The sequence below is a fragment of the Poecilia reticulata genome, linkage group LG15, assembly GCF_000633615.1.
Source record: "Poecilia reticulata strain Guanapo linkage group LG15, Guppy_female_1.0+MT, whole genome shotgun sequence".
In the NCBI taxonomy this organism is placed as follows: domain Eukaryota; kingdom Metazoa; phylum Chordata; class Actinopteri; order Cyprinodontiformes; family Poeciliidae; genus Poecilia; species Poecilia reticulata.
The window spans coordinates 979523-999118 of record NC_024345.1 but is presented as its reverse complement, the minus strand read 5'-3'; the positions used below and the strand labels follow the sequence as shown (position 1 = coordinate 999118).

Below are 19596 nucleotides of genomic sequence, written 5' to 3'. Positions count from 1 at the left end.
AAACTTACTCTATAAGTGATTATAGAGTAAAATTGACTCTGACAACTGTAGCTTTGTTCAGGGTGGGACCTTATGTGGCTCCGTGTTGACCTAACACTGTTCATTTCACTGTGTACTTCGTAAGTTCCACTTTTGGTTCAGTCCTAATCTCTCCTAATCTCTTCCCTTTGGCTCCGTTTTTGCGCTTTAAAACGTCTGTTTCTTTGTTTCTGTCTTTACTCTTCAGTCTTCTCTCTTGATTCTCCTCCTCTCACCTCTCCTGCTTGTCTGGTTTTTTCTTTTCCCTCAGGTCTCATCTGTCCTTTATTTCATTTTTATTCTTCTGCTCCACTGCTTTTTCTCCTCGTCTTACTCCAGCTCCAGTTTCACCATTAATTCATTCGCTTTTCAGTTCTTACTTTCTTCCTTACTTTTTTTTTTTTTTTTATTCGTACCCTCTATTCATTTTGTTTCCCCTAACCTCTAAAATTTTGTTATGGCTAATTGCTCTCAGCAGGCTTTTCTCTCTGTCTGTCACGCTGATTCCTATCATGTGATGACACTGTGGTAGCTTGTTATTAGTGGCCTGTGGACTGCTGCTCAACACACTTCCAAACTAACAACATCCCAGAATTATTCATTTGGAACCAAAGTGACCATGCCTGCTATTACAGTTATGACAGACGCTGCTGTGTAGACAGGATCTTTTTTTTTCTTTTTCTTTCTCCTTTCTTTTTCTTTCTTTCTTTCTTTTTTTTTTTTTTACTTTTTGTTGCTTTGGACCAGATACCAGAACTCCTAAATGGCTGAGGAGATTTTAATTCCATCATCGGGGAAAATCACTTCGGTAAGTTCAGTGTTCATGTCACATGAGAAGCCTGGATGGATAGTTTATGATGTTGTTTTAGACACCCTCTACCTGCCAGCTTGTGCCGTTAAGAAAAAAAAATGCTCGGCTGTCAAAACTGAGTGATTGCAGTAAATAAAGTGTCAAGTCTAAAGACGTAGAGCACAAATACATTTGGCGAGTGAATTGGTCGTTGGAGTGTTGCATGAAAATTATTTAGCAGTTTCCCCTCTGGCCTCCTTTGAGCTGGCTGCCAGCCAAACAAATGAAATGGCTCAGTTGCAGTTAGGGATGTGAGCAATAAATACAGGGTGTTTGAGAAAGGCAAAACAAACTTCCTCCAACGTGGTGTCATCTGATGTACTCTGCTTCAAGATATCTGCAAACTGTCCATTAGAACAAAAAGATCTCCCTCTCTTTTCTCATCACTGACCCCTCAGTGTGCTTTGAGAAACACCAAAGGGTCAAACACGTATCAGGGAATGGCTTTGTGATATGGATCTTGCCATTCACGTCTCCGCTTCTGTAGTGTGCTGTAAACTTGTGTGAATTGAGGTTATACGGACAAAAAGAGTCTGCAATTAGATCCACCTTAATCTCCATCTTTTCCATTGAATAAACTTTTATTAGACAAATCTGTGTGGATATTGGTTTTCGTGTGGGTTTATTGGTTAATGAAGACCATGTGTAGTGTTGTCCTGTCAAGCCCCTGATTGGTTCCGGCTGTCTCGTGTTCCCCTAATTAGCCCCTGTGTATTTAACTTCACCTGTGTCTCGTGCTCCCTGTTGGATCCTTGACTTTGTGGAGTCATTGTCCCACAATTCAATAAGCAAACTGTGGGAGTGTGTGTGTGAGATTCTATATCCTATGTTTCTCTGTTGGACTGGTGTGCCCCGCCTCTTGCCCGATGACCGCTGGAGATAGGGACCAACCTATCTGTCACCCTGCAAGGATAAGTGGGTATAGACAATGGATGGATTTACTTTGATCATGCCTTATTAAAGCCACATTAAATAGTGTTGTCTTACAGTAATAGACTTCGTCAGAAGTCTATTACTGTAAGAGTCAGAATCAGAATTCCTTTAAATGTCATTGTGCACAAATAGAGCGCAACGAAATTGAAGAAAAAAGAAAGAAACTCTTTCAGAAACACTGCTGTTGTATAGCAACCTCAAGAAGAGGATGATTAGAGTTGTCTGTAATTTTCTTAATTTTACAAGAATCATTCTTCGAAGAATTTCCAGATGTTCTGTAACATTGTGCACATGCTCTTTGGACAGTATCAGAACCAAGCAATTACTTTCCCCACCATTTATGGATGCAGTTCTCTTGAACACCCGTATCTGCTTCTGATTGCAGCAACTGACTGGTTCTCTGCTAGCAGTGGCATTCTTGACTTCATTTGGGAGCTCTATGTTGTATGGCTACAACCTGGCTGTGGTCAACTCCCCTGCTGCAGTAAGACACACGCACACACATGCACACGCACACACACGCACGCGCACTTCACAGAAAGCACACTCACATTCAGAATGTACCTGCCACAGAGGAATTATAGCCAACACTGTGTTGAATACATGACGATCTGTCTGCCATTATCAACAAAAGACAATAACAATATATGTAATGTTTTTTTCTACCTGACTCACAGAGCCCATCGTCATTCATATTTAGATATTCTAAAAAAAACTCGGTGGTATATATAATGGGATCAGGTCAAATTTGAAAATCACTCTTAAATTAACGAGATGGATAGATAGATGGATAGATCTCCTTGGTGAAATTGTCATTTCTCTCCCACACAGCTCTCTCAGATAATACATAAAAGACTTAAAACATTAACAGCAGTTTAATTGCACAAGGGACAAAGGAGTCCCTTAATCTATTGGTGTTGTACTTTGGCAGAAACACTGAATTTATAATAATAATAGTAATAATAATAATAACACATAAAGCAGTGATAGGTTTGATAATAAATATCAAGCCTGCAAACCTAATATTGTAACGGACTGAATGTTATGTCTTTAACATAATCTCGGGTCGGCTTGTGGAGCGCAGGAGGTTGCCATAGCAACGACTGTGCTTAAATGACAGAGACGGAGAGTAAAAAGGTGKGAGTGGTTTAGAGTTGATCACCTGTTCGGGTTGTTTTACCTTTTTTTACTTTTGCATTGGCTCATCACAGCCGCTGTAGTTTCTGAACGTTCAATAAACGACAAACTCATACTAATTATCTCGTTCTTTGTGAGTATAAGTCATTTACAACAAACATCAAACATGGTAAATGTGTTTCATTAAGTATTTAACAAACAAATGGCTTCTACCGCGATAATTATGTGAAATTAAATTAATTGTATGATATAAAAAATAGTTTGGTGCTTTGAGCTCTGTTCTGCCCCAGGCTGGAAGTTGGAAATGTCTTATTAATTAGTTTTATAAAGTTCTATAGTATTAATTTGTCTGTCTTTTATTTTGAAAGAGAATTTTGAGATATTAGTGCATTGTGGGTAGCAGAGGCAGTTGCAGTTTGGAATGAATACCTATTCACAGAGAGAAAGCCTGCCTGTTAATGTATGAACTTCACCTCCTGTGTTGTCAATCTTTTCTTACACCTCCGAAAACAATGGCTGTTCAATCTATGTTCTGTTTGGTGTTAGATGTTTTGTTAGTTTATTTTGAGATTGTTTTCCAAATGTGTTTATTCTAGAAAAGCCATATCCTGATAGTTTTTGTTTACATAGCAACAGTTGCTACGTGACTGTTTCTTAACTGCAGCTAAGGTTAATTCTATTCAGACACTAGAAGTTTATTCTGTGTATCTAGTGCTGATGCATAGTTTATTTTTTGTGTTTCTTATAGTTTTACTCAACCTTTCATTGAGCTTTTCTACACCACTGCTCAAAGTTGTGTCAAGAAAACGTAATAAAGGAGCAAGACACTCAGCTTCCTGGCTCATGGAATTGAGTTTGGCTTGCTGTTGATCTACGTTAACATACACAGAGTATTTAACACGTAGTGATAACAGTATAAGCTCAGAGTCTGAGAGGCTTTTCCTTTATCAAACAAATTTCTTTGCCTCTTATTTAGTGGAAATATTGATGCTGATGAGATTTTCTCCAAAATAATAACATTTTTCAACCTTTATAGCTCCACTGTTGAAAATGAGAAACATTCACAAATGACACTGAAATAAAATCCAGTCCAACATCTGGTTTGAGGTGATTCCTCTGGAACCTGTTGGAGGAAAAATATCCCAACATTGCATTGCAGCCAGTGGGCTCAGGGAGGAAATGCAGCCTTATTTTGTAGCAATTCAAGAGCTACCAGCTTTTATCGCTTCAAAGAAAATTCATCAGCACAGAAACTCCAAAGCACACAAAGCTTTAGTTTGGGGACCATAGCCCCCCTGTTAAACACATATTTAGTGAGGGCAGTCATTAAGCTCACTGATCTATCTGCCCCATCCAGGCTCCCTTCAGCCTTCATCAGCGACGCTGATACCTACCTATCTATCTATCTATCTATCTATCTATCTATCTATCTATCTATCTATCTATCTATCTATCTATCTATCTATCAAAAAAAAATATATATATATATATATTTCATATTTCGCCCACCAGATACAGTGGGGTAACGGTATCTGATGGGTGATTTTAACATAGGGGGAACGGTATCTGATGGGTGAAATATTGCCATCAGATAGGGGTTCCCCACTGTAAAACAAGGGGAATTGTATCTGATGGGTGAAATATGACCATCAGATACCGTTCTCCCACTGTAAAACAAGGGGAACGGTATCTGATGGGTGATTTAGGGGGAACGGTGTCTGATGGGTGAAATATGGCCATCAGATACTGTTCCCCCACTGTAAAACAAGGGGAACGGTATCTGATGGGTAATATCGAGTATTAAAATACATTGCCCTGTTTTTATTTCATAAATATATATAGATGTATATATAACTAAACATATATATACATTTATAATAATTATAATATCTATGTGACATATGTATTTATCATCACTATTATTTATTATTATTGTTGTTGCTGTTATTGTTATTATTATTAGTTTCCCGCTAAAACGCGAAGAAAGTGACAACTTTGCCGAAACATATTGTTTGAGCTTTCATGGTGTCCGTAGTTCCCTAGGCGCGTGCTTTCTCAGTGCTCAGCACGAGCACAGGCGTATTTTGCCGCGTGGGCGGGGCGGAGCGGCAAGAAGATGCAGGGGGAACCGTATCTGATGGGGAAACTCGGATTGGCGTAACACCGGCTAGCTTTACCGCGGTTGTATAAGTCCTAGGCACATTCGAACCCTCAAAATCATGAATGCCCAACTTACCCAGCCTTGCAAGAACAATAACCATCAGTGATCTTGTCCACGGCTATATTTATGCTGTGGGTGTGAGGATCTGCTGTTTTTCTCATCGACCATTAGCATTTAGCTGTGACGCGCACAATGTTGGAGGCATCGTGTGGCTCAAACACCTTGATGTCGTCCAAAAAAGATGACATGAACTYKTTGGTTCCCTTGTCCATTGTCGTGGCTGATATTTTGTGAAAATCCGGCAGAAATGCTACACTAATCGACTCAGAAATACTCTGTAGAGAACGAAAAATGCCATGTTTAGACATTGGAGCTAAGCTGTTAATGTGAGACGTGAGGTCACGTGGGACTTTCGAGGGCGTTTCTGGGCGGAGCTTGGTAAGGTCCATGCGGGGTCTACTCTTATATTATGTCTGTGCTCAAAATGGCCAAGTACTGTTCATGGCTTTATCGTGACCAGTCACATTTACCAAACAGCACCACTCTTCTCATTAGTATGAACAAAGAAAACAACAATAGTTGAGACTAGTACTTTCATTTCAGGCTGCGTCATACACTAAGATGTGTTATGTCGGGGTCAATGTCAGATCAGGTGATCCGTGGCTGTTTGTCAAATGGGTTAAGTGATACTCGGCGTGAAAAAGTTTGAGAAACATTGATGTGAACCAATGGCATCAAAATAATCAATTACTGGAACATATAAAAACAAATAACTTGATGAATTGTGTTTATTTGTACATCAACTAAAGAGCAAAGACATCTTGACATTGTAAGTTATAAGCAAACAAGCTATTTGGTGAAGACTTTTCCATGATAAACAATATTCTTATGTTGATCTATTTAATCACAGTTTTCACATCTAATCGAGATTAATCACTTATCATGTGATCCTACCAAAATCTTTTTATGTTTGTAATATTCTATCAATCACTGACAGATATAGTTCAAATGTGTGATTATAATTGCAACGTTTCCAGATATGACAAATATTATCAATACATTTCTGGGGAAACCGTGTAAAGGCATTGCATTCTCTAAAACATCGTCCAGATGTGCTCTTCTGCATACAGTCCCACCGAAGATAATTGTGATTTAACTACCATGACGGTAAAAAACATACAGCAAATTTTAATTGGATAAATACAAGGAAACAAATAAAGTACAGTGAATAAAATGTAAGTGGGCAGTGCTGTTTTCACATGTCACATTTATTTGACCCCTCTAAAAACAAGAGAAAGATTAGACATTACAGAGGAAAAAGTTGCCACTGACAACAAAACGCCTGGATCTTTCTGCTTGTGCTTTTTCAACATTGCAAATACAAGATTTCCTTTTCAACATATTATCGCTTCAACGCTTTCAATATCTTTTTTTTATGCATAATTTTATTTTGATCACTAACTTTACTGCCACTTTGCTCTTTCAGTACATAAAGAGTTTCTACAACAAAACGGTTGTGAGTCGTAATGGGACGGGACTCAGTGGGGAGACCCTGACGCTCATGTACTCTCTCACTGTGTCCGTCTTTGCCATCGGAGGTCTGCTGGGCTCCCTCATCGTCGGTATGCTGGTTTCTCGCTTTGGCAGGTAAGATTTGTTTCCTAAGGAGCAAATATTGAAATCTCCCTATGGGGGAATTTTTCTGCCATAATTCGAGAGCACACATTTTTAGTCTGCACACAGTACAACACTTGCCAGGCGACGGTGCACTTTTGTTCCAGAACCAAGCAGAGAATGTCTTGTAAATGAGCAGAGAGTTCTGCGAGAGCGCAAGGACAAAGGTTTGAGTGCCAACATTACAAGTTTTGAGAAGAAAGACAGGAAGTCCTGCTTTCAAAATGAAAATGTGTGCTCTTGGATTATGGCAGGAAAATTCCTCAATAGTCTATCCCTTTATGATCACAGTGGATCCATCCTGCCATGTTTGATCCCAGCAGGATGGTGCTCTATGTCGCAATAGATCTAATCAATTCACACTTTTTTCTTGAAAATGACCAAGGAATCATCCATACTGTCAGTTTTTATGAACACACAAACCTGTTATTCTTAAAATCTAGAATTCTTAAATTTGAAGATCTGGTGGGATTTAAAAATTGATCAAATTATGTTTAAGGCATCTAATAAACTGCCAGCTGAGCTCATACAGAGCATGTTTTTGAAAGAGAAAGGGGGATATAACTCAACAGGTTACTGAGACTTAAGGATTCATAGTTTAGGCACAATAAGAAAGAGCTTTTGGATTTCAACTCATGGTGTAAAATTATGGAACAAGTTAAAGGAGGATTTAAAACAAAGTCAAAATTGAATACAATTTAAAAGGAAATATAAGGAGACATAGAAATATGGGTGAGAGTTAGCACTAATGTGTAAACTGAGGGTTAGAGTTAGGATTAGGGTGTGATTTTATACTTCTATCATGTTCAAAATAAATCAAAGGAGATTACTGTTTGTAATAGCCTCATTTGGGCTGGTGAGTGAATATTCATATTTATATATTTGTATATTTCTGGTTTCATTTTCAGGAAGGGTACAGTGGTCAACACAACAGTGCTGGTGTTTATAGCTGGCTCCCTGATGGGCTTCAGTAGGATTTGTGGTTCACCTGAAATGGTCATCATTGGCCGCTTCATCACAGGGATACATTCAGGTACCTACACACACGCACACACACACACGCGCACGCACGCACGCACACACACAACAGACAAGTACACATGTGTGCCCACTTATCCTGTTATACATCAGCTGAAAAAAGTCCTTAAAACGTAACATCAGGGCTGAAAGTAGGGGGGTACGGTCAGGTACTGCGTACCCCTAAAAGATTTAGGGGACTAATTACCTCATTTTTGTGAGTACAAGTCATTTACAACAAACATCAAACACGGTAAATGTGTTTCATTAAGTATTTAACAAACAAATCCTGTTTTCTGTGGTTGTGAAGAATTCATGTGTTTATGTCAAGCTTATTGACAGCTACTCATTAAGTAAAACAATGTTCTGTATTCAATGTCCTATTGAATACTAAAGGAATGTGGAAGTGGCATAAAAACTTCTACATGGAGAGACAACATGTCCATTTTCTCTGCTCGTGTCCCTGCAGGGATCTCTCTCAGTGTCGTACCGATGTACCTTGGTGAGATAGCGCCAAAGAACCTGAGAGGATTTCTGGGTCTTGTTCCGAGCATCTTTATAGGAACCGGAGTCTTTGCTGCCCAAATCCTCGGCCTCCATGAGCTCCTGGGAAAGGTAGTGCAAATGCTTCTGCTGACAACGATGCCCGTCTAGGAGGTTAATAGATAAGAAAGAAACTTAAGATTTTCACCTTTTCCAATATGTTTACAGTCAGCACTTGTTTCCACATGACGAGAGACAGACAGACAGACAGACAGACAGACAAAATGACAGACGCCAAGATAAACCTCTCCTGTAATGCTCACTCTCCCATGTTAAACAGTTTTAGATATTTTTGACTTTTTAAGAAGCTTTAAAAAAACCTTTGACACGACTGTCAATTATTTTTTTGTTGTTTAGCATAAAATTGTAAATTTGTTTTGTATGAATTTACCAGAAATTACTAACATTGTAATAACTGAAAATAAATTAACCCCCCCTATTGAAATAGTTGCCCCCCCCCCACACACACTATACCTTGTGGAATAATTTCATTGAAATCTCCCTTCTTGATTGAATGCTTCCTTCTGCTGACAACAATGCCCGTCTAGGAGGTTAATAGATAAGAAAGAAACTTAAGATTTTCACCTTTTCCAATATGTTTACAGTCAGCACTTGTTTCCACATGACGAGAGACAGACAGACAGAAAAAATGACAGACGCCAAGGGTGAAAAATCACACTAGGATTTTTCACACATCCCAGTGTGAAAAATGGCACTACCAAATATTTTTTTCCTTATCAAAATTTCCGCCCTTTGATATTAGTATTACACTCTTGGGGGTGCCTGAACAGATCTCTGATCCTCTGTGTTGCTGCTCTTACAGGAGGAGTACTGGCCTCTTTTTCTTTCAGTGGTGTTTGTGCCGACGTTCATCCAGCTGCTGCTGCTGCCATGGTTCCCAGAGAGCCCTAGGTACTTGCTGATCGAGAAGAATAATGTTCATGCCACAATTACAGGTCAGTATTGTTGCACCGCTTCTATTCCTACAGAAATGTTGAGAGGCTAAATTAGAAAAGGCATCATAAAGTCCATACATCTGCGATTCTTGTAATGTAAGCGATTTACAAAGAATAAGGTCAGTTTGAGACAGTCGTCAAAAGCTGCATATAAATCACAAGATTTGATGTTTCACAAAATCTTCCTTTTGTGAATCAATTTTTTCACCAGTGTGTTCAGTGTGCAACAGTCACTAGAAATAGAGACACTGGAATAAAGCACTGAAGATATTACAGTAAAACTTTGAGCAACTGGGATCTTGTGAAGTTTTTAAACACTTTATTTGACTGGGTGTGCATAAGACTGACATGGCAGTGTCATAAACTTCATAAACATTTTCTACTGTGTCATTGGGTAAATAATGACATTTTTAGAGCAAATGTGCATTAAAAGTACATTAAAAGTCTCCATCTTGCATTATTCGGTAAATAATCACAGTTTTAATGCAAAGTTGCATTAAAACTTGCAATAAAAGTCTATTAAAATTGTTAACTTTGCATTAAAAGTGTCATTATTTACCGAATGACGCTTCATGACCGCAGTCGTAAACATTCATGAAAACTCCTTCATCTTTATGACAGTGTCATGTCAGTCTTATGCACACCCCGTCAAATAAGTGTTAGATTTTTTTTTTTTTACAGTTAGACTTTAAAAGCTTCTAGACACATCGTTCAAAAGATTAAGTACCACAGGAGCTTCAGCCACTGAGAAACAAGATAAGACTAAAGACTAAACATCATTACGCTTGACTAAATTTTAACATGATGATGCTAAAATCGGTAGAAAGGAACAATAAGAGTAAAAAAGTTAATACACTAGTGGAATTTTTCAAGTGTTTGGTGAACTCTGTATGTTCCTGGTGTTGACTTGATACATGCCGATATGATTCAGCTCTCTGTCTGATGCCTTTCAGCTCTGAAATGGTACAGAGCCAAGTGTGACATCCAGGCTGAAATCGAAGAGATGCAGGAGGAACAGCGCTCCCTGTCCTCCGTAGAAACGCTGTCGGTCTGGAATCTGTTGCTGGACGATTCGGTCCGATGGCAAGTGTTGAGTGTGATGGTTATCAACATTGGCATGCAGCTATCTGGGATTGATGCTGTAAGTACTCTGTGCAGCTTAAGAAACGGTATGGGTCAAGATTTTTCAGCGTTTTACGCAAATCTGTAAGGTGCTTAGCAACAATAGAAAAGATCTTGAAGCGTCAGAACTGTCGAAGGCTGGTGTGTCAAAGAATTAGCATCTCTGGATAAGACAGATTATGTGGCACTACAATAACTTTGAAATTTAAGTTATTTCTTGGAGTGCTGTTTGAGAAGCATGGCTGTCGCACATTACAGTAAAATACTGATTTTGACACTTGCTAAAAAACAAAATTCTCTCCAAATAGCTTCAGAAATTTAACTCAAATACAAGTGAAGCCAAATGGATTAAGAGGAAACAGCTGTTGTGTGTCTGGGCTGGTTACCCTGAGACTGCAAAGCTGTTCAATATTCTGCAGTTTCTCTCTATTTGGAATTATAAACAAAAAAAAAATATCCAAAAAAATATTGTAAAAAGATTAAAGAAGATCAAGATGAATAAAAACAACGCAGCAATATTTAACAAAAAAGTAGATTCAGGCCTGATTAGTCCAAATGTCCCAGACATGGGACTGGTAGTTCCCATGTCTTCTCCATCTGCTTATTTCACCATCACACTCAGCAGCCCACTATGTTGGAGTTATCATAAAGTGTGTGTGTGTGTGTGTTTTTTTTAAATTATTATTATTTGGACCAAATTGCAAACAAGAACTTGGGATTGTCATTGAATGGATCATTTAAAAAATAAAAAGACAACCCTTTTATTAGATCAGAAATGAACAAAATGAGGCTGGAGGTGGAGGTCTCACACTTTGTCCCTGTAGTGTAAAGGACACAGTGGGAGGTTGCAAGAAAATCTATGCACAAGAAAAAGCCCCTTCTTTATAGACAATGTAACGGTGGCAGAGAGTTGAGGGGCGGTATGTTTTATATGTGCGTGGATGTGTGTGTTTGCAAGTAAGTAAGCCCATGAACACTCCTCCAAAATCCCCCTCAGCCATGGTCCTTGACTGTCATGATCCGTGTTTCTGTGTATTTATTTTTAAGGGTTTTCTGTGTTCTGTTTCTGTCCTGAGAGTCTCTGTTGTCTCTGCGTCTTCCCTGTTGATTGCTTCCCAGGTGTGTCTAGTTACCTGATTACCCTCCCTGTGTATTTAAGTCCACCTATTGTCTCTGTCTCTTGTCGGGTCCTCGTCTAACGTACGAGGACCCGGTCTGTCGGCCGTCCACAGTAGAACTGTGAAGTCCTGTGGCAACCTCAGCTTTCGTATAACGTCTTGTTGTACCTTGAAGCGCTCCAGTTGAACTGTGAAGTCCTGGTTTGCTTAGCTCTTGTTTTTCAGTCTTCAGTTGTCAGTTGCTACCAGTATTAGCTGTTTACTAACTCTCTGCCGTGCTGCCTGTTCTGGACTGTTGTTGAGCTTTCATTAAATTCATCATTTTCACTACACCTGGGTTCAGCCTGCGTCTCTCCTCAACAACCACAACCCCACCCCCTGACATTGACAAGTGATGGAGCTTTTTATCAGCAGCCTTGGTAGCACTTTGGGTCAAGTCCACAGATGTCATGGAAAACGTACGAGAGTGGGAGCAGAGTTTCTTGTTTGAGTAACATCCAGGAGAATTTGAGCTAGCCCAGCCATCCAAGGCCCAAACACAGGGGGAGCCAGTTCAGATAACAATGATCGTTTTGTGTGAGGCCAACTCCGTTAATTTTGCATTTGCCTCAGAGTCTCACTGGTGCATCTCAATGGCGACTCCCAAAACAGCCAAATTTTTGTTGTCCAGTTCCTCCAAGCAAAGCTGGTGACTTCTCCAAAGTTTTCAGGAACAACCACTGCAACTCTCTGAGCGTTCACTGCTCTGCACGCTCCCTCGTGCACGCTCCAGCGTGCACGCTCCCTCGTGCACGTCTTCAACATCGTAGACAGACAATATGGACAGACACTTCCATTGTTCTTCCTTAGCCTTGCTATGATCTTGAGACAGTACTGGCAGCTCCCATTTCTGACTAACTTTAAAATCCATCCATAGACAGCAGCTTTCACTATTACATCTGTAAATGGTGCTCTGCTGTGTGACACTATTTTCGTCTTTGTCAGTCAGACGTCTGATTGCAGTTGCGTCATTCAGTAGTATGACCACACACACGCACACACACACACACACACACAAACGCAAAAATCTGATCGAAAATTGGATTTGAGCATCAACACCTACTGTGTAAACACAACCAAAGGGAGCAGAAGGGCTAATCACAGGTGAGTGGATGCAGCAAAGGGAAGGGAGCAGGCAGAGGCAAATGGGAGAATCAGAAGCAAGGTTAAGAAAAATCTAGTTCCTTTTGTAAATAGTGAGTTTATGATCCTGTTAAAAAAAATTCCCCCTCATCTTTGAAAACAAATCATGCAAATTGCTAATTAATATATATGTTTATCATGGTATCAATATATGTACGTATAACAACATCAACCTTGTGTGATCACGTACGTGATAGACGTACGTAGGCAGCTGGTCCTCTAATCATCATCCTCATTGTCTTTTTACACTAAATGCACCACATGTTCTGAGTCGGTTTCAAATCTCTAAAAGCTGCTTCATCTTTAACTGTTGCACCCATTCTGTACTTTAAAAAGCTATGTGATATTTATCCAACCGGACATTCAGAGTTTGTCTCCCTGGCAGATCTGGTTCTACACGAACGACATCTTTAAGAACGCCGGCATCCCAGTACCAGAGATCCAGTATACGACAGCAGGAACAGGAATCATAGAGATCATCGCTGGGCTCATCGGGGTAAGAATGCAATAATGAGACATGCTGTGATGGAGCCGGTATGATGACTTGTTTTATGTGTTGTTTCTTTAAGACTTGATTCCATTGGACAAGTCAGGGAGACTGTGCTGTTTTACATTCCCTTCCATATGTTGCTTGTATTAAACATTTTAAATTTCTTATGGATAAACTGTGTTGATTAAATGATAATAAAATGTTCACTGAAATATTAGTACAAATCAGGGCATAAGTACCTTTTAAATGAGAAAAGCCTCAATATACACATTTTTTGCTAGGTTAGATAAAAGCTATGTACTCTACTTCTAATAACAATAACAATACCAATAACTGTAGATAATTTCATTTATTCATTCATTTGGGGTCACATTTACCCCGACTGTGTTCTCTTATATATATTTATGTAACATGGCTGACATGAGGTGTGTATTTCTTAGTGTTTCACTATAGAGAAGGTGGGAAGGAGGCATCTCATGATTGGGGGTTTCACCATGATGGGGATCTGCAGCGCTGGAATCACATTAGCCCTCATTCTTCAGGTGTGTTCACAGAGTCATCAGCACAGCACTGACCATCCAGCTTTTATGGGTATGTTTGAATAGATATCGCAAAGAAAACTCTAAATGTGAGAAAAGACCCTACTGATGCTACATGTTAAAATATATGCTAATCTGAATCAATCAATCAATCAATCAAATTTTATTTGTATAGCACATTTCAGCAGCAAGGCATTTCAAAGTGCTTTACATAATTAAAATAAAAACAGAAATAAWCAGTGAGAAAGAGAGAAATTTAAAAAATAAAAATAAAAAAACAAACTCCCGTTGTCCTTTGCGGAATTTAACTAACTATAGAGGACACCGCCGTCCTTTGCGGAATTTAACTATTTCATAGAGGACTCCGCCGTCCTTTAGCAGGGGACGCCGCCGTCCCACACAGAATTTAACTAACTTAGAGTTAGGGGAGTCTGCCCTCCCGCGGACTTTAACTGCTTTTATTGTACCTGACAGTGCNCACACAGAATTTAACTAACTTAGAGTTAGGGGAGTCTGCCCTCCCGCGGACTTTAACTGCTTTTATTGTACCTGACAGTGCCTAGGATTCTCAGGATTTAACTTCTTATTTAACTTCTTCTGAATGTTTAAATAGAGGCACAACATGGATGTTTTGTTTGAGTGTCCACAGGTACCTTCGTTGGTAGTACTGTGAAAAGCTCAAGGAGACAACATAAACAAAGTTCACACTTTTACACCCATGCCCTCATTGATTTTTACCCGGCATTTTACTCAAGCAATACTTTATTCGTACACTATATATTTGTCAAAAACAGGTAAAATGACATTTAGTGGTTAAAAAAAAGTCCATTGATGATAGGGATGTAGAGGAAAACAAAAATTATTTAAATCATGATTCTGTACACTTCAATTAAGTTTAACTTTGGACATCAGTAGATGACTCTTTTTCTACTTCTGTAATTAATTTGATTCAATTATGTTCTAAAACTTAAACGAGTGGAAAGCACAGGTCTACGTAGTTTAAGCAGACACAGCCAGTGCCTGAATAGAAGGGGAAAGCACCTCCTTTATGAACATGCCAGGAATTTCCTTTGTTATGATGTTCTATAGTTTTTTTTTTCTTTCCAAAGTTTTATTTGATATTGTGAAATATACGTGATTTTATGTTGGAAGCTGGGCATCATCTACATAATTCTGTTCACTTGTAAACATGTCGCACCAATTCGTAACATGTCAAAAGACTTGGGGTTTGAGAAGACAAGAGTACGCACACAAAAAATCACAGAAGCACCGATCTACTTTCACTTTACTTGTTATCTAACACAGAAATCTACTTTCTGTGTTAGATAACAAGTAAAGTGCTGATGACAGAATAAACCTGGACTGCAGTAGTACGCTCTGGTCACAGATAAACTCATGAAATCATGCTGTTTGATCTCCTCACAGGTAAAGTTACTATTTATGCGCTACGTCAGCGTCTGCTGTGTGGTTGGCATCATTGCTGGCTTCTGCATCGGACCAGGCAAGTTTCACACACTTCATTCAGACATAATCCATCCATCCATTTTCTTTACACCCTTGTCCCTCAGTGGGGTCGGGAGGGTTGCTGGTGCCCATCTCCAGCTAACGTTTCGGGCGAGAGGCGGGGTCACCCTGGACAGGTTGCCAGTCTGTCGCAGGGCAACACAGAGACACACAACCATGCACACACACAAAGGGACAATTTAGACAGACCAATTAACCTAACAGTCATGTTTTTAGACTGTGGGAGGAAACCAGAGTACCCGGAGAAAACCCATGCATGCACAGGGAGAACATGCAAACTTCATGCAGAAAGACCAGGGCTGGGAATCGAACCCAGAGCCTTCTTGCTGCAAGGCAACAGCTCTACCAGCTGCGCCACTGTGCAGCCCATTCAGACATAATAATAACAAATTGAGTTAAGAGTGAGAATCAGAGTCCTGAGTAATGGAAACTTTGACATGTGAGGTGGGAAGCCAACAACAATCAGGGTGAGAGGACAATGCAGTGTGAAAATAAACTCGTAATATTTTGAGAATAAAGTCATGCGAGAGTGAAGTAGAAATGATCCGAGAATAAAGTCGTAATATTTAGAGAATAAAGTTGCAAAATCATGACTTTACTCTCATAGTGCTGCTTTATTCTCGTAATCCCATGACTTGAGTTCTGTAATTTTGATTATTCTTCTTTTATTATTTTTGTTTTGTTAGTGTGGCCCTACTACTCCTTTGTCATTTTCCTGTGGGGTTGAAAAAGAAAGTATTTCTAAGCGCTTTAGCGCCTCCCAGCGGGCAAAAAGTGAGAGGGACATTATTAGTTGAAGTGTTAAACTCCAATAAAGAAGTTGGGAAGTTTAATTATGTCTGAAATTATTCTCAATGAAAGGATAATTCAGATTTTTTTTCTGTAATTTTGTATTTAACCACTTTTTTAATCCACTTTTTCTCCACTTGTAGTGATTACCAAGAAAATAAAAAAAGTGTTAACAGGTGCTTTAAGAGAAGAAAACACTTTAGGGAACTCCACATCCATATGTTGTGGAGTTCCCAAAAAATATTCACAATAGATTTATGAAAAGTCAGAAAGCAAGCAGAATGTTTAACACGTGTTATTCCACTCGCAATAAGACTGCTAGCTCTCAAGTTTTTACAGGATTTTTCTCATCGAGTCAAAACACTTTTAGATTTCAAGGTTTCCCCCGGCTAAGCCTAGTGGTTGGGCGCTAAGACAGTCATTCATCCAGAAAATATCACTTTATAATTATGTGTTATTGGAAGACTGGAAGATGAATACCTGAACACCAACTATAAATTCTTAAAAAAATGCAAACGTTTAAAATAAAACAAACAAATAAATAATGTAAAGACCTGCCAGGCTTATAATACGCTGAGGAAACTCTGGATTTAATTTGTATTGTTGATGAAATGACCACAACCTTTCACTGCATTTCTGTTCTGACCAAAATATTATTTTCCAATAAATCCACGTTTATTGGAACCACTTTTTTTGTTTGTGTTGCAGCTGGGGTTCCCTTCCTGATCACAGCAGAACTGTTCAAACAGTCCCATCGTCCTGCAGCCTACATCATAGGAGGCTCCTTGAACTGGCTCTCTAATTTCACCGTGGGCTTCGTCTTCCCCTTCCTACAGGTGATCGCCGAACATCCCCATACGATCCTGAGTCCTTAACATTTCTGGAGCGCATTGATGCATATTGATGCTGAGGCTCTGATTCACGTGAGCACATTGATACTTCAGTAGCACAGCCACTTCTTGTCTTTTGCTTTCAGCTGCTTTCTAAACAACAACAAAAAATCTACTGCAGAATTTGTAGCATGTTACAAAAGTATCCATTCTTTTTGAACTTTTCCCCCCTACCTTATGACATTTGAACTTCAGTGTGTTTTGGAGCAATATAAGCAACATAAGTGGAATAACCAGAAAATCTCAGAAGTGCTAAATGTGAAAAAAAAAATGAAAAAACGTAAGAAAACAATAAGATAAAATCTACAAACACTGTTTAAGGTAATGGTGCAAGGTGTAGGTGTAATAAATTAACCTTTCTGTCAAAATATTTTACTTTGAAACTTATCTCCGGTTACATTTTTATGTCAATTCAATTAATGACCCAAAATCAATCAATCCATCAATCTATTGCCACCACTATGTTTTATAATGGGAATCAAGTTTTCTGACAGTAGCAGTGTTGGGTTTCTACCACACACAGCTGGTTGACCAATGTTCTACTTTATTATATCAGAGAATTGGATGCTGTATACAAATGAATACTACACAGATGTCATCTGATATTGTTTTTAAAATTTTGTACTACAATGTGTTGGTCAGTCACACGAACCATTAAATTGAAATAAAATGAGAAAAAGTAAAAAAGAGATACTCTTTCAAGGCCCAGAACAACATGAAAATCTGACCTGTTTTGGGTTTTTTTTGGTCCAGGCACTCTAACATGACAACTCATCTCTTTGCTCTCGTGTCTCTTCCACTGTCAGATGTCTGCCGGCTCCTATTGCTACCTGGTGTTCGCCACAGTTTGTTTTTCGGTCGCCATCTACGTTTATATTGTAATCCCAGAGACGAAAAACAAGACCTTCATGGAGATCAGCAGGATGTTCTCCAAGAAGGAGTCGATCCTGGAGACCCAGGGGGTGTTCCACGTCGACCAGCTGAAGCTGAAGAAGATGAACGGATACGGCGGTTTGGATCACACATCGCTGGAGTTCGACAGCTCCTCCTCTGTACCGTAACTCAGGTTAAGGTTCTGTGAAGAATTTATTCTGCTCACCAAATCACCAGTCATTAGGCCTCTGTGGTCTTTCCCTTCTCTTTGGCACTGAGATATTTACGACTTCTGTTAAACTCTGGGCTCAAAGCCCGGTTCGGTTTATCCAGTTCTATTATATGTGCTCGGTAACTTTCACATTGTTCCTGTATTTTGTCTTAGCTGCACCTCAGAGTGATGCTTTCACATGTCAGCACAACAACCACTGACTGGCAGATCTGGATGGAAGTGTGTAAGCTAATCTAACAGAGACATTTAACAGCCTGAGACCTTGTTTATCTTGTGAAACTCAAGAGTGTATTTGTTATAAAGTTAAATTAATCTGTAACAGTCAGTTGACCAAATTAAGCAAGTGGAGCTCCCAGTTTTTAATTCATGTTGATTTTCCGGACATAAGAAAACTACGGAGCCCCTAGAGGACATGGAGGGTATTTTTTTTCTTTTGCGTTCTCTCGCAATCATCTACTGATCAGTTCATGTGGCATCATTGAATAATGTAATACTGTAAGCCTTTCTTACGGTGGCCATCGCACTTTCTGCTATAATATAAGGTTTTCAAAAAGTTGTTCCATGTATGTTAATATCTGGTTGTGAAATATCTGAAGTTTCATATCTTTTTCTTTAGGACAGAAATGCACCACAGACCTGTGACATAAACAGAAACTTTCCATAAGAAGGAAAGAAAAAAAAATACATCCAAGCTATTTTGACTATTTCATAATGTAAAGTTTATTAATAATAATAAATCATCTGACAATCTTGATTGTGTCTGTTTGTGTTGGTCTGAATGGTTTAACGGACCATTTCCATGTGCAGATCCATCTCAGCCTCACACAAACAGACATAAACATGTAGTGAATAATTTGATTTTTAATCAGTTTTGTGCACCAAAGAGTTAAGAATAAACACATTTTCACTGAGGCTCTTTAAAATGACATTTGTGACTGTATGCGAAATAGACCAGCAAATATTGCAGTAAGAATATTGCAAGGTAACACAAAAGAAAAAATGTCCCTCTTGGGGGCTCCGTAGAAAACAACAGTGTGGTTGTTTTGTCTTTTAGTCTGTTTTGGGTGTGATCTACTGGCTGTGTTGGTAAAAAGGTGCTGAAATGTATCTCTAAATTTAATTATACATGTTCATAGATCTTGAACTGTTGAAATGGAACAACCTGTATTAAATGATATGTGGTACTGTAGTTTATTTGTGTCAGTAGAGGAGTCTTCATCTGTGTTTCCAGAAAAATTTGTATCTATCATCTATCAAGTTGAGTGTAAAATAGGCAAATGTTAACAGTTGCTACTATTAAATATATTCAATTCTATACATTTATGAATAGGTTGTCCTACATGTTTAGATAATAATAATGACAGTAAGCTGTACCACCTGTTAACTTTACAGCAAGCTAAAAATAACACTTACCCTGTTTTCCGCACTATAAGGCGCACCGGATTATAAGCCGCACCTTCAATGAATGACCTATTTTAAAACTTTTTTCATATATAAAGCAATATAGGCGCTACAGTAGAGGCTGGAGTTACGTTATACATCCACTAG

General features: G+C 39.0%; 1 protein-coding gene across 3 annotated transcripts; it reads left to right on the top strand.

The window, feature by feature from the left end:
* The first annotated feature begins 222 nt into the window (after positions 1-222).
* Positions 223-18604, top strand: slc2a15a (solute carrier family 2 member 15a). Of its 3 annotated transcripts, none has more exons than XM_008428931.1 (12): positions 223-826; positions 2187-2285; positions 6586-6746; positions 7682-7806; positions 8260-8405; positions 9157-9289; positions 10243-10430; positions 13097-13207; positions 13642-13792; positions 15166-15241; positions 16762-16889; positions 17750-17836. In XM_008428931.1, the coding sequence occupies exons 1-11, from the start codon at positions 782-784 to the stop codon at positions 16853-16855; spliced, it is 1329 nt and encodes a 442-aa protein (XP_008427153.1). In that variant the 5' UTR covers positions 223-781; the 3' UTR covers positions 16856-16889; positions 17750-17836. The 3 variants fall into 3 exon arrangements, with proteins under 3 accessions (XP_008427153.1, XP_008427155.1, XP_017164288.1); XM_008428933.2 differs by having other exon boundaries at positions 225-826; positions 13642-13743; positions 17750-18604; XM_017308799.1 differs by lacking the exon at positions 223-826 and adding an exon at positions 1632-1783 and having other exon boundaries at positions 13642-13743; positions 17750-18604.
* Positions 18605-19596: the final 992 nt, after the last annotated feature.